This window comes from Silurus aristotelis (genome assembly GCF_946808225.1).
Source record: "Silurus aristotelis genome assembly, chromosome: 5".
Taxonomy (NCBI): Eukaryota; Metazoa; Chordata; class Actinopteri; order Siluriformes; family Siluridae; genus Silurus; species Silurus aristotelis.
This window is the reverse complement of record NC_139578.1, coordinates 14,742,981-14,758,506: the sequence shown is the minus strand read 5'-3', so window position 1 is coordinate 14,758,506 and position 15,526 is coordinate 14,742,981. Positions and strand designations below refer to the sequence as shown.

At 35.3% G+C, this 15,526-nt stretch overlaps 1 protein-coding gene across 1 annotated transcript; it reads left to right on the top strand.

Moving 5' to 3' along the window:
* The first annotated feature begins 9,308 nt into the window (after positions 1-9,308).
* On the top strand, positions 9,309-15,472 carry tkfc (triokinase/FMN cyclase). The gene is made up of 16 exons (XM_083541149.1): positions 9,309-9,595; positions 9,731-9,920; positions 10,587-10,879; positions 11,104-11,182; positions 11,266-11,355; positions 11,476-11,510; positions 12,177-12,261; positions 12,520-12,609; positions 12,940-13,056; positions 13,194-13,310; positions 13,561-13,698; positions 13,783-13,889; positions 13,974-14,077; positions 14,211-14,244; positions 14,365-14,457; positions 14,572-15,472. The coding sequence occupies exons 1-16, from the start codon at positions 9,590-9,592 to the stop codon at positions 14,731-14,733; spliced, it is 1,740 nt and encodes a 579-aa protein (XP_083397275.1). The 5' UTR covers positions 9,309-9,589; the 3' UTR covers positions 14,734-15,472.
* Positions 15,473-15,526: the final 54 nt, after the last annotated feature.

Here is a 15,526-nt window from a genome sequence, read left to right as displayed (position 1 = left end):
AATTTATTTTTTACAAAATATAACCATGGCAGAGATTACTGTAAGAATCAAATACTTTTCATTTTATAATATTATATTTGTTATATTGTAGTGTATCTATGGTATCAGTTTTTAAAGACCAAACATTATGATTAAATGACTTTATTATGTATTTTGTTGTAATTGAATTGTGTCAATACAGTTGTTTTTTGTCACTTATCGTTTTGTTAAATTATATCTAATTATATGTTTAATTATAATGGGTTTTTTTTTTGTGTGTGTGTATTCTTCCACATTTTGTATAGTCAAGCCAATAATGCTAAAGACAAAAAAAACTATACATACTATACAAGCATGAAATAAACACCAACAAACAGAAACATGCATTGAACTTTTGTCTTTTCTGACCATCTTGCCCTTTGTGTCTCAAGAAAAACCTGTCAGTAAATACTTTTGTTTTTGCTATATCTGACAAAAATGCTACAGTTGGGATGCTGTGTAAAATGTAAATAGAAACATAATACAATGATTTTATTCACAATAGAACATAGAAAACATATCAAATGATTAAACTAAGGCAATGTACAGTAAAAAAAAAAAAAACTCCTTTTAACAACAGTCTATATACAGTACAGTACATCTGGGAAGTGAGGAAACCAGTTGCTGATGTTTTGGGAGAAAATGTTGTCACTTCTGTGTCTGATACAGGATTCTAGCTGCCCAATTGTCCTGGATCTTCTTTGTCATATGATTTGTTTCATGATGCCCAAATATTTTCAAATAGCGAAAGCTCTTTTTTACTATGATGTCATGCTGTTGTAATAGATGCAGAATGTGTATTGTCTTATATATGCAAGGCCTTCCCAGAAAATCTTTTTATGGATGAAGCACATGTTGAGCATATGTCTTAAAAATCTGTATCTGGTTTTCAGCACTGATGGTGCCGTTTGAGATGTGCAATATGCCCGTTCTATTGAACATCTTTGGGATGAATTGGAATGATGACTGTGTACCATCAGTCCAACATCAGTGTCTAACCTCCTGTGTAAGGGCCTGAATGGGCAAATCCCCTTATCCACATTCCAAAATCTAATTAATAGCCATGCAAAAGACCTTATTATATCAGCACAGAAGGAACAAATCACATCAATGCCCTTGATTTTATTTCAAAATAGGATGTGCAGTATTAGTGGGTATACTTTATTTAATATGGCTTTTGTGGCGACCACTTTAAATTGCTTCTGTATCTGTGCTTACCTATGTTTGTGATAGGGTTGGGTTGGTGTGGCTGATTGTGATTGCAGTAATTGAGAGGACAAGTAATAATAAAACCAATGGAAATAACTACATAACTAAAAACATCATGACACGTGCATGAGGTTGGGTTTGATTTAAATTAGTAAGTGTTTTGTCATTCTGTGGTCATTCTGTGGTTTATTCATATCACTAGTCAAATGACCACCTGGTCTGACAAAATGCTTGGCAGCTTTGTATAAAAAGACAGAAATTATGTGTACCAATTTGCATCAGTGGTGCATCTGTCTTCCTGTTTCTTCAATGAATAAGCATATTTTAGCTGTGGGATAACTGGATAGTATATGTAAGTTTTTCAATTTATTTTAAATAAAGAGTTAGACCTAATGTGAACTTATATTGTAGGTATACACAAATATTTTTTGTTACCAAGGACAATGGTCATATGGTGATTAATGAAATTAACTAACCTGCAAGAATAGAGACCTAACTTTTGAAAGTATTTATTATTTTACTCTTGTATTATTTTACTTTACAGCAGGGATTTATTTAAGGAAAATATTGGTGATAGTGAGCCAGCAATTCAGAAAATATGCAAATGTATAGATATGTTGAATTTTTCTTTAATTTATTCATTTTCAGTTTACAGAATGACACACCACACTCAACTAACTAATTCCTTAATGATCTGTTAAAGTGGAGCCAATCTTTAGAAATGTTTTGCCCTGATTAATTCCTTTGTTAAGTTGGCAGGGTGTTGCCATTGCCTTGCTGCTTGGTGAGGTTTCTACCAATTAATTTGGATGCAATTCTGTGTATATACACAATATTTCTATAGAATTTCTATTAATCTTCATAAATAACATCATCAATAAAGATTATTGAGCCATTGCTTGTGCAATGCAAATTAAACTTTTTTAACTGGTCTTAACTTTAAAAGGATAGTTTTTCTCTAACAGATACTATAGCTCTCTGGTCTTTATGTTCATGTATTATTTTTAACAACAAAGGATTTGAACATGCTGTTCCAATTCATATGTTTCTAAAAAGAAAATTCCTCAAATTTAAATTAAAGCATTTAGTTTAACATGGGATTGTAATATGTCTATACATGTCTATTCTCACTATTTTCCACCTGTAGGAAAAAAATCATCATGGCAGTCAACTGCACCTCCATCTCATTCAACTGTTCCAGTAACACTTTAATGACAAATCTACACACTGTGTGCTTAATTGGCTTTTACATTCAGCCAGCAGTGATATGCATTATCATCCTACCCCTCAGCCTTTGTTCTCTTTGGTTATTCAAGAAGACTACATCCACACAGAAAAGGTGTGCATCCTCTGACCTGCTGCATTTAAATCTGATCTTCACATCTGTTATTTTTTGCATAGGTTTAATTTTTAGTTTCATATTTTTACTTTACATATCAAACACCAATTTATATTATATCTCAGCTAACATTATGCTAATTGGCTTAATGGCACAAGCTCAATTCCACACCTGGATCTGTTTGGAACATTATCTCGCTGTAGTTCTCCCCATTTTTTACCTTAAGCTGAAACAAGTCCAGTACAAAATGTTATGGGTGACTTTTACCTGGGTTACAGCCTCTGTTTTTGGAGGACTAACTGTGTTTATGCAACAAAATGCTTTATTTATGTATATTCTACCATTTTCTGGGTTGATCGCACTAATACTTTTCTGTTGTGTGAAAACTTTGGCAACATTAAAGAAACCTAATCCAGGTGAAGGAGAAAGAAGAAAAATGCACCATCAGAAAATTAAAGCTTTCCGAATAATTACATTGACTCTGGTGGTGTTAATTTTAAGTTACCTTCCATACATATGTTTTACATGCTTCTGGTATAAACTAAGTCCTGAATTGTTTTGTGTAACTCAGTCTTTTGTGACCTCTCTTCTTTTGCTTGGATCTCTCTTCCAGCCACTTCTTGACATCTTACGCTACTTTAAAGCATCAGGCAAAATAATGGCCTAATAAAAGCTACACACTGAAAAACCAATAGTATGGCTAATTATATTGTACTAACACAAAGCTCTATGCTGATATCAAATAGCAAGTAACATGGTCAACTTTTATGATTGATTTTTGTTGTATGCTATCATTAGCTATCGCATACCATATAAAAGGTTTAGACAATAACTGTGTGTGTGTGTGTGTGTGTGTGTGTGTGTGTATATATATATACATATATATATAGAACACACTGCTATTTTGCAAGTTCTTCCACTTACAAATCATGGAGAGGTCTGAAATTGTCATCGTAGGTGCATGTCCACTGTGAGAGACATAATCTAAAAAAAAAAATCCAGAAATCACAATATATGATTTTTAAACAATTTATTTGTATGATACAGCTGCAAATAAGTATTTGAACACCTGTCTATCAGCTAGAATTCTGACCCTCAAAGACCTGTTAGTCTGCCTTTAAAATGTCCACCTCCACTACATTTATTATCCTAAATTAGATGCACCTGTTTGAGGTTGTTAGCTGCATAAAGACACCTGTCCACCCCATACAATCAGTAAGAATCCAACTACTAACATGGCCAAGACCAAAGAGCTGTCCAAAGACACTAGAGACAAAATTGTACACCTCCACAAGGCTGGAAAGGGCTACAGGGAAATTGCCAAGCAGCTTGGCTAAACATGACTGTCAATCTCCCTCGGACTGGGGCTCCATGCAAGATCTCACCTCGTGGGGTCTCAATGATCCTAAGGAAGGTGAGAAATCAGCCCAGAACTACACGGGAGGAGCTGGTCAATGACCTGAAAAGAGCTGGGACCACCGTTTCCAAGGTTACTGTTGGTAATACACTAAGACGTCATGGTTTGAAATCATGCATGGCACAGAAGGTTCCCCTGCTTAAACCAGCACATGTCCAGGCACGTCTTAAGTTTGCCAGTGACCATTTGGATGATCCAGAGGAGTCATGGGAGAAAGTCATGGGGTCAGATGAGACCAAAATAGAACTTTTGGGTCATAATTCCACTAAACGTGTTTGGAGGAAGAAGAATGATGAGTACCATCCCAAGAACACCATCCCTACTGTGAAGCATGGGGGTGGTAGCATCATGCTTTGGGGGTGTTTTTCTGCACATGGGACAGGGCGACTGCACTGTATTAAGGAGAGAATGACCGGGGCCATGTATTGCGAGATTTTGGGGACCAAACCTCCTTCCCTCAGTTAGAGCATTGAAGATGGGTCGAGGCTGGGTCTTCCAACATGACAATGACCCAAAGTACACAGCCAGGATAACCAAGGAGTGGCTCTGTAAGAAGCATATCAAGGTTCTGGCGTGGCCTAGCCAGTCTCCAGACCTAAACCCAATAGAGAATCTTTGGAGGGAGCTCAAACTCCGTGTTTCTCAGCGACAGGCCAGAAACCTGACTGGTCTAGAGAAAATCTGTGTGGAGGAGTGGGCCAAAATCCCTTTGCACACCTGGTGAAAAACTACAGGAAACGTTTGACCTCTGTAAATGCAAACAAAGGCTACTGTACCAAATATTAACATTGACTTTCTCAGGTGTTCAAATACTTATTTGCAGCTGTATCATACAAATAAATAGTTAAAAAATCATACATTGTGATTTCTGTTTTTTTTTTTTTTTAGATTATGTCTCTCACAGTGGACATGCACCTACGATGACAATTTCAGACCCCTCCATGATTTCTAAGTGGGAGAACTTGCAAAATAGCAGGGTGTTCAAATACTTATTTTCCTCACTGTATATATATAAACTTTTGCTATGTTTCTACACGGATGGTTTTAATTGCTAAATGTGTGTATCATGCCGATTTTTAGGAGTTTATTATTATTTTTAGAACTGAGTATAGAAAGGACATCGTGAACAAATGTGTGTTGCCTTGAAGGTTTTAATTTCGCTTCTTTTATATTTATTTATGTTTTTAATAAAAATGGTAAAACATGAATGAATTTGGGTTATATATCTACTGTATATACACATATACACACACACATACTGTGTAATCATAGTAAAAACTTAAGTTGTTGCACCAACATTTGGTATAGTTCAGACACTAAAATCTACAACTCTAAACAATACTACTCGTCACTACTCATACTACTAAACTAGTCATCATAAATTGTACATTATATTTTCATTTGTTAAAGAGTAGCTTCAAAATTGAAAAGCTTGAAATTAACAACAAATTTGCTCTGAAACTGTTGTTCTATTATATGTACCTGTGTCTTCAAAAGGTAGCATAACTTTTATTATAGTGGTTGTTGTTTTAGTAATAATTTTTAGACATATAAAGTATATTCAAATGTGTATTCATATAAAAAAAAAAATTAAAAAGTGCACATAAAAACAGTAAACTTTCTTATACTTTCTTGACTATAAATAAAAAAATTAAAAAATAAAATGGTAAAGCATTAACAAGCCTGTGTTTTATACAATAATTTGTGGTGCAATTATGCTGTCAAATAAATAATTATTATATTATTCCATAATATTTGTACAAGGGCTTTTCTATGGAATGCAACAACACAGACAGAAACTGTAATCAGTGACACACACAAACACACCAAAAAAAAAAAAAACCCATACAGTTTACAGAAAAGTGCTAGATCTAAAAAAAACTGAGATCAAATGTATAATGGAACAGGAAATGTGGGTATACTAGTCTGCCACAAATGAGAGAATAAACATGGAGAACATGTAGACACATTTCTTTTTAAATGCTGAAGTAGATCATGAGCTGAAGAACCAGTGAGAAATTATTTAAAATGAAAGGCCACAGTCACACTCAGATCATATATGTTTAGATTTACATAACAGTACACAAAGCATGTACTTAAGTAATGAAGAGATACAGTAGGTAAAATATTTGCCTTCAAATGTACTTTATTATCCAAAGTACTATGGTTTATAATGGCTATAATTCCATCTTAGCATTTTTATCACAAGACTATTTGCTTAATCAACTCGGTTTATGTGAACAAACTCTGTTACTATCAGCAACAATCTATTAATAGAATGATAATAATGAGTCAAACATTAATTGATATCTAATAAATTATCATGAGCTCAAAACCTGCTTTCAACGACGCAAATAATTTCACGCGTGCTGAGGCAAGTTAGAGTCAGGAGTTTCTTCCATCATTTATTCCTCTAACAATGTTCTGCTTGATGTTGAATTGACGCTGAACTGTATGTTGGTTCTAAGTAGATACCACAAAGCAGCAATGGCAGATCTAGCTTGCATGATGCCCTGAGTGAACCACACCATGACACAACATCTCCCCCATTGATTAGTTTTAGCTTTGAGAAGCTCCTCACTACATCATCTACTGTCACTGGATGAGTTAGACATATTCTCAGAGCAGTCCACAAATTTGGATATATTTCTGAGCCTATTTCATGTAGAAATATCACATTCAATGCATTTATTGCACAATTAAATTCAAGTCATTGTGCACAATTCTATCAAACTATCAGAACCAAGAACCATACAACTCGTTGGTTAATTGTAGCCAGAAGATACACACAACATCTATATCATTATAATATATGTCTGTAACATGTGCACTGGATATCCCCCCCTTACTGAACTCAATTCAGGAACTTTTCAGTACAATCACAAAAAAACATTTTATGAAAACTTTATGACATCACCCCGATTAAAGGTAAATCAATAAGTGCTTGTACACACATTATGATAAACTACATACTATAAATTGTAATTTTATGCAAACTAAAATAAATATTGTTGCTCTATCTGTAAAATCATAGCAGGCAACACATCACTACCTAAGTAATATACAGTTACTTAGGTAGTGATGTGTTGCCTGCTATGATTTTACAGATAGAGCAACAATATTTATTTTGCTCTATCTGTAAAATCATAGCAAGCAACACATCACTACCTAAGTAATATACAGTTATAAGCCTATTTAATTAAATGCAGTTGGCTTTACTATCCTCGTAACAAAATTAGGGGCACGTTTTTTTTTTGTTTTTTTTGCACCTTTGCCCTATAGTTCTTTCCCCTTTCTTCTGAATTAAGCTCCTGAGGGTTTAGAGCTTTTTTGTCATCCATAATTTTAATTTGGATTCAGCTCTCTGTACTGATGTGACATCACCTAATTTCTGAGTTTATGAGTGAGGGAAATTCTGCAATTCTGTATATATAGTGGTGTGAATTTATATATATATATATATATATATATATATATATATATATATATATATATATATATATATATATATATATGTATATATATATATATATATATATATATATATATATATATATATATATATATATATATATATATGTATATATATTAAATACAGTGAGGAAAATAAGTATTTGAACACCCTGCTATTTTGCAAGTTCTCCCACTTAGAAATCATGGAGGGGTCTGAAATTGTCATCGTAGGTGAATGTCCACTGTGAGATACATAATCTAAAAATAAAAAAATCCAGAAATCACAATGTATGATTTTTTAACTATTTATTTGTATAATACAGCTGCAAATAAGTATTTGAACACCTGAGAAAGTCAATGTTAATATTTGGTACAGTAGCCTTTGTTTGCAATTACAGAGGTCAAACGTTTCCTGTAGTTTTTCACCAGGTCGACCAGCCTCGACCCATCTTCAATGCTCTAACTGAGGGAAGGAGGTTGTTCCCCAAAATCTCGCAATACATGGCCCCGGTCATCCTCTCCTTAATACAGTGCAGTCGCCCTGTCCCATGTGCAGAAAAACACCCCCAAAGCATTATGCTACCACCCCCATGCTTCACAGTAGGGATGGTGTTCTTGGGATGGTACTCATCATTCTTCTTCTTCCAAACACGTTTAGTGGAATTATGACCCAAAAGTTCTATTTTGGTCTCATCTGACCACATGACTTTCTCACATGACTCCTCTGGATCATCCAAATGGTCATTGGCAAACTTAAGACGTGCCTGGACATGTGCTGGTTTAAGCAGGGGAACCTTCCGTGCCATGCATGATTTCAAACCATGACGTCTTAGTGTATTACCAACAGCTAACAACCTCAAACAGGTGCATCTAATTTAGGATAATAAATGTAGTGGAGGTGGACATTTTAAAGGCAGACTAACAGGTCTTTGAGGGTCAGAATTCTAGCTGATAGACAGGTGTTCAAATACTTATTTGCAGCTGTATCATACAAATAAATAGTTTAAAAATCATATATTGTAATTTCTGGATTTTTTTTTTTTTTTTAGATTATGTCTCTCACAGTGGACATGCACCTACGATGACAATTTCAGACCCCTCCATGATTTGTAAGTGGGAGAACTTGCAAAATAGCAGGGTGTTGAAATACTTATTTTTCTCACTGTATATAAATGTATCAGGGTCGAGCACGCAAACTGTTTTAAACTTGTTTAGACCAGTTAAGTTTTTATCCACTGATAAATAAAAAGGAACGTCTGATTTGATTGACTTTGAAATGTAGTGAAGTTAAAGTAAAAGTTTTCCTAAACAGAAATACTTTAGTAAAGTATACATATGCGAAAAAACTACTTAAGTACAGTAACGAATTACATTTACTTTGTTACCCTCCACCACTGCTGCTTTACGTCAAAGTGTAAAGTAGGGAAGAAAAGTATTGACATGTATAATCCTCATCTGTTAAGATGCACTTTCATAATTAATGATTCCAATAAATGCACATGGTTTTTAAAGATTCCAGTTTAACTCGTAAATCAGTTCCAGCATTTTTATCATAATTTTTATAAAACATTTTGACTTTACTTCCTGTTGCATGTTATCATGTGGGGAGCATTTCTGAATACAGACCTATCCTGAGCTCAGGTTACTAATTAGGTCTTAACAACTGACCTTATTCTACTTAAATCATTCAAAAATATTAATAATCATACTAAAGATATTTATTTAGATGTAAAAATACATATAAAAACACGATTAAAAAACTTCAAACACCACTATTAATGAAAGTTCAAAATAAATAAAAGGGAAACATTATAATAAGCGCGGTAATACATTAATTGTAAATGGTTTTTCTTATGTTCAAAAAATAGTTTCATGTTCAGATCAATAAAAAGTTAATAAGAAATAAAATACTGTAATATGGAGTCAAAGTGCAAAGTTCTTTAAAAAACATGGCGACACTGAGGGGTGTTGCGGACTGCGCATGCGCGGAAGTACGACGTGGGAAAAAACAAAAGAAAACTGCATACTAGCATGCTAGTCAGGCAAAAAGCTATGCCAGTACTACAACAGTGCACGTTACTGTAGCCTACTATTTAGTGTAGTAGTATGCATTTCTTCAACTTCCTTTTTTAGGACCTATATAACGGAAGCAAATGGAGGTAAGCTGAATTGTCTTGATTTCTCCCCCATGTTTTAAATAATCTAGGACATGTATTTACAATAAATAAATAATTGAATAATCATGTATGAAAGTTTTGCTTTGAATGTATCTAAGATCCCTGTGGGTTTGACAGGTACCCAAGAAGCTGCTGAACTCTGTGGAGCAGTGTGTAGATGAGGCCCTGGAGGGCATTGTGAGCTGCAATGGGGGATTGATGCTCCTAAAGGGTCACAGGGTGGTAATACGCTCAGACCTTTACAACCTGAAAGGCAAAGTGGCACTGATCTCTGGAGGAGGCTCAGGACATGAACCTGCACATGCTGGTAAAACCTGAGTTCGTAATGTCCTGCTGCTTCTTATTTGAGACCTTTTTTTTCCCCCCTAATGTGTACTCTTGTTTTATAGTGGGTTTTGGATGAGCTTGTTTTAGAAATGACACTGCCAGACATGCCAAAATCGTAAAACGTGCCGTGAAATCTGCTGTTAAAAACACACAATTTTAGAGCTTGGACACACAAAAAGTGGGATTACATACAAATGAAATATTTTATATATTAATGCAATATTTAGTTTTGCAAAGGTGAATTCATGCATCAGAAGGTGATAATAAATTTTCAATCACAGCAGTTTTGACACAAGTATCAGTTAATGCAAATCACTTGTTTATTGCATTGTGCTCACTCAACTACAATTGTTTCTCTAGTAATAGTTTACAGTATGGCAGATGCTTTACATAATCAACAACATAATCACTGAACAACAATCTGTAAAGAGAAAGATACATACATAATATATATATATATATATATATATATATATATATATATATATATATATATATATATATATATATATATACACACACACACACACACTTATTTTTGGTTAATCTCTATCTCAGAACTAAATAATATTAATGATCGAATTGTTGTTGATGTTTAAACAGTTTATTGGAACATAGATGTTATCACTGAAACTTCCCTTTTCAGGCTATATTGGAAGAGGGATGCTATCAGCTGCTGTAGCAGGAGCAGTTTTTTCCTCCCCTCCTCCTGGCAGTATTCTGGCAGCCATTATGGCCCTCTGGCAGAGTGGTGCTTCAGGTGTCCTGCTGGTGGTTAAGAACTACACAGGTGACCGTCTGAACTTTGGCCTAGCTGCAGAGAAAGCCCGGGCACAAGGGGTGCTTGTGGACGTGGTAGTTGTGGCTGATGACTGTGCTTTTACACAGCCCGGCAAAGCAGGCAGGAGAGGACTCTGTGGAACTGTGTTTATTCATAAGGTACGGAAGTCAGCCCATTTTACTGAGCTGTGTTCTGTAGAGGATGTGGTACACCAACAGTGTGCTTTTATAACATTAGTTTTAAGATTATCTGATGATCTTCTTTTGGTTTAAAGTGCACTTGCACAGGCTGCAAAAATCTGTGAATGTAAATGTTTCAAGCATCAAATAATATGGCTCCTTTTTGTTTTATGTACTGTTGGTATGTGTGTTAAATTATCTAGCTGGCTGGAGCACTGGCTGAGGAAAGCTGTCCATTAGATGTGATTGTCACTAAAGTGTCAAAGGCAGCAAAAAACATTGGTGAGAATAATCAGCAAGCACATTCAATGAATACTTACCAGGGAACTGAGCATAATAAAAGCTGTTCTCTTCCAATGTGGTAGGGACTCTGGGTATCAGTCTGTCTCCCTGCAGTGTCCCAGGATGCCTACCCACGTTTCAACTTCTGCCAGGAGATATGGAGATTGGACTGGGTACAAAATACAGAGGCGATTTAGTGAAGACAAAATTTATGATCCTAATGTGTTAAATGATTAACAAATTGCTTTAGTGTGTTAATAAATGAAGGAATAGAGTTGCCTTTGTCTCTGCAGGGATCCACGGAGAGCCAGGCATTAAAAAGTCAAAGGTCAGTCAACTATGTGTGTTACACTAGAACACTAAGTTGTTGATTTAGTGTTCTAATTGGCTCCATTAATACTAGTCTCACCTTTAAATATTAATACTTCAGTATAATGAATATTAACATTTTAGTCACCCTTATAATTGTACTAAACCAAGAGTTATAAATGTATACAAGCATTTTTTGTACATTACAAATAATGCATCTTTTGACATTGACTGTACTGATAAGGTGGGAGGATGTGGTAACACAAAAGACATTAACCATCCAAAGTAACAAATAAAAATTATACTCACTAAGCACTTTATTAGGAATACCTTATTTTTTACTGTGGAAAGATTTTTGTATGCCAAATGGCTGGTTTAAGTATTAAAAAAACTGCTGAGCTACTGCGATTGCCACTCAGAGCAGTCTCTAGAGTTTACTCAGAACATCCAGTGAGCAGTAGTTCTACAGATGGAAGGACCATGTTGACGATAGAGATCAACTAAGATTGGCCTGGCTAGTTTATTCTGACAGAAAGGCTGCAGTAACTCAGATAATTACTGCAAAACTGATGGGCAGAAAAACACCTGAGAATTCACAACACATCAAATGCAAGATACAGTGGGTATAATGCTTAACCATATTCTGATGGCTTTAACGTATGTGATTGGGTTGCTTTATGTTTAGATAGCTTCTGCTGATGAGGTTGTCAAGACTATGATTGTTCACATGACAGACCCGTCCAGCCAATCGCATCTGCCTCTGAAATCAGGTGGGCTGTTTTGTACTGGAGCTACGGTGTAATAGTATTAAATTTTCGTCTCAAGGTTTCTTCCTCATAACATTTAAGGGAGTTTTTCCTCGCCACAGTCGCCCTGGCTGCTCATCAGGGATAATCAAACATGGCTCTTCTTAACTCTTAAATTCTGTAAAGCTGCTTTGAGACAATATCCGTTGTGAAAAACGCTATAGAAATAAACTTGACATGACTTTCTATGTGTCATGTCTGAACTTTGTTTTTCTGTTACAGGTGACAGTGTGATCCTCTGCGTGAATAATCTTGGTGCTTTATCCTGTTTGGAGATGGCTGTTGTCACCAGAGCTGCCATCAACTGTTTAAGTGAGACAACTTTTATAGTTACACATTTGGCCCATTGCTTTGATCTAAAATGACTCCAACAAATAAGTAAAAATAAATTCATTGTCACGCTCAAGGCCAAAATACTATGTCTCTGTCAGTCTTGAGACTTCAGCAGTATTTAGGTCTCTATTAGTTTTTTTGCTCTTGACACAAATTTATCAGTAACTATCAAGTAGCAAAAGCTGTTGCTGCATAATGCAAAATGTATATTTATATTTGGTAAATTTGTACGTGTTATATTTATATACCACTTATGTCATACTATAAAATAAGGCTTGCATTAACAAGCATTATTTGATGTATCTGTAGATGGACGAGGAATTCAGGTTGCCAGGGTGATGTCTGGCACGTTCATGACATCGCTGGAGATGGCAGGCGTGTCTCTGTCTCTCATGAGAGTGGATGAGGAGATACTCCTACTTTTCGGTGAGTCAGTTCATCTAAACTTAAATTCGATTAGAACCAAAATATTACAGTGCCAATAGACCAGAAAGATGTATAAAGAAAATATACTGATCTTATTTAATTTTATTTAAGATAAAATGTCTGCCTAATATCTGCAGATGCAAAAACCTCAGCCCCTGCCTGGCCCAACCTCAACAGTGAGTGTTTAAGTGGGAGGAACCTGTATCTGGAAGCTACAGCAAGACCGGCTTTGACTGAAACAAAATCTGAACAAGGTGGAGATTTAAAATGAACGCGGGCTACCTCAAAGCCTCATCTTTTTTTTCCTTCATACTTTGTCCATTTGTCTTATGTTAATCTCATTTTAACTATTTCATAGTCAAGGTGTTGACAAAACAAAATGTTTAACTTTATAGTATTATATACAGAACTACTAATTATTTAGTCTTAAATTACACTAAGTATTGATTACTTTTAGAGACATTTAAAATGAAGGTTATCATGAAGTTTTCCACTTGCCATCAGGTCCATTTTCTTCTGTGGCACGTCTAGTTTTGGAATCTATATGCAAAGCCCTCTTACAACGCAAAGAAGAGCTCAACGCCCTGGATCGTGCAGCAGGAGATGGAGACTGTGGGAGCACACATGCTCTTGCCGCTACTGGTAAGCAGACATAAATCATTTATTAAGTATTTGTTATTTTCCATAATGTTTTTACACATTCTACTGACTCATTACTTCCTATAGCTATCAAAGAGTGGATGCAGGTCAAAACCGTCCCAGGAAATCCATGTCTACTCCTGACAGCTCTTGCCGGGTTGGTGGAGGAGAGAATGGGTGGATCGTCTGGAGCAGTATGAGAATAAATGTCTTTTACAAATACAATTGTGCTGTGCACAACATTACCTCGTATTGAAATCTTTTTTGTCATCTGTCAGCTGTATAGTTTGTTCCTGACAGCAGCTGCACCTCAATTAAGGGAAAGTGGTGATGGAAAAGACTGGGCTAAAGCTATACAGGCTGGGACTGAAGCTATGAAAAGGTAGCTATTAAGATGTTCCTTCTCATAGTATGTTTTCTAATTTATTATATTATTGACTAGTATGTTTTAAGGGGTTAAAACATTGACAAGTGAGTAAGTTTAACTTTAATTGCTATAACCTATTTTCTGATAGGTATGGAGGTGCTGAACCTGGAGACAGAACAATGGTAAGGGTGCAGTCTTAATTATTTTATCTGTAATATTTTACCTTAAAAATCATGGATGTTCACTAGCATATGAATTTTGATAATGAGCCCTTTTTTTCTTTCCCTTTATTCACTTTGCAGCTGGATGCACTTTGCCCTGCAGTGGATGAGCTGTTGAAATTATCCACAGCTCCTCCAGGTGGCCATATTGTTGTACTACAGGCAGCAGTGGAGGTACAGTACACTAGCATTTAAGCAATTCCTTGTTTCATGATTATGACTGGTTCTTGTTTATTTACTCTTCAGTAAAAAAACACTTGACATTAATGTTTGTTCTCTTTTTAACAGAAAGCAGAGTTGGGTGCACAGTCTACCCGGGAGCTCTCTGCCAAAGCAGGTCGAGCGAGTTACATTGCATCCGAACGCCTGACTCAGCCTGACCCTGGTGCTGTGGCTGTTGCTGCCATTCTCCGAGCTGTGTTTGATTCTCTGAAAGGGAGCAACCAGTGATCTGCACTGGTGTCGTGACATATATTGTTCGAAGCAAAATCAAACTAATATACACAATACAATAAATGATCTACAACAGAAAATGTTCAACAATAATTGTAGATAATTAGGTGTCTAACGGACTGAAAGAACTGTATTTGCGTGGAATTAATTTGATGAAGTTCCATGCAGGATAGAAAGAGTTCATTTTTCCTTCGTATTATTTAGTCAAGTCAGGTTTATTTCTATAGTGCATTTCACAACAGACATTGTCTCAAAGCAGCTTTACAGAATTGTAAGAGTTTAAAGTGACCAATGTGTATTTATCCCTGATGAGCAGCCATGGCGACTGTGGCAAGAAAAAAACATTCGGGTGACATCAAGAGTGTGTTTTATAAATATTAAAACAATACAGAATACAGAGTGAGAACTAACAAGCACTGGAATGTAAGATTATGAGTAATGTCCTTTCTACAGTCTTATTCAATCATTTGTGGTTATAAAATATTAGAGCAAAATGTAAGGTAACAAACTAACAATGAGTATGAACCTTTTTTTTTTTTTTTTTTTTTGACATAATTTCAAAACCATAATTGCATACATAATTTTTTAATCAATCAACTCAATTAAGTTGCAGGTAAATTATGCACTTTAACAACTGAAATTTGTTATATTCCTGGATTATGATCTATGATACTCAAAAGTGTGGGGGTTTTTTTTGTATCAGTTAACGTCTACAAATTAAATTGTATCAAACTGATTCAAATGTGCTGTTACTGTTATGTGTATTAAGTTTTTTTATAGAATCATATTC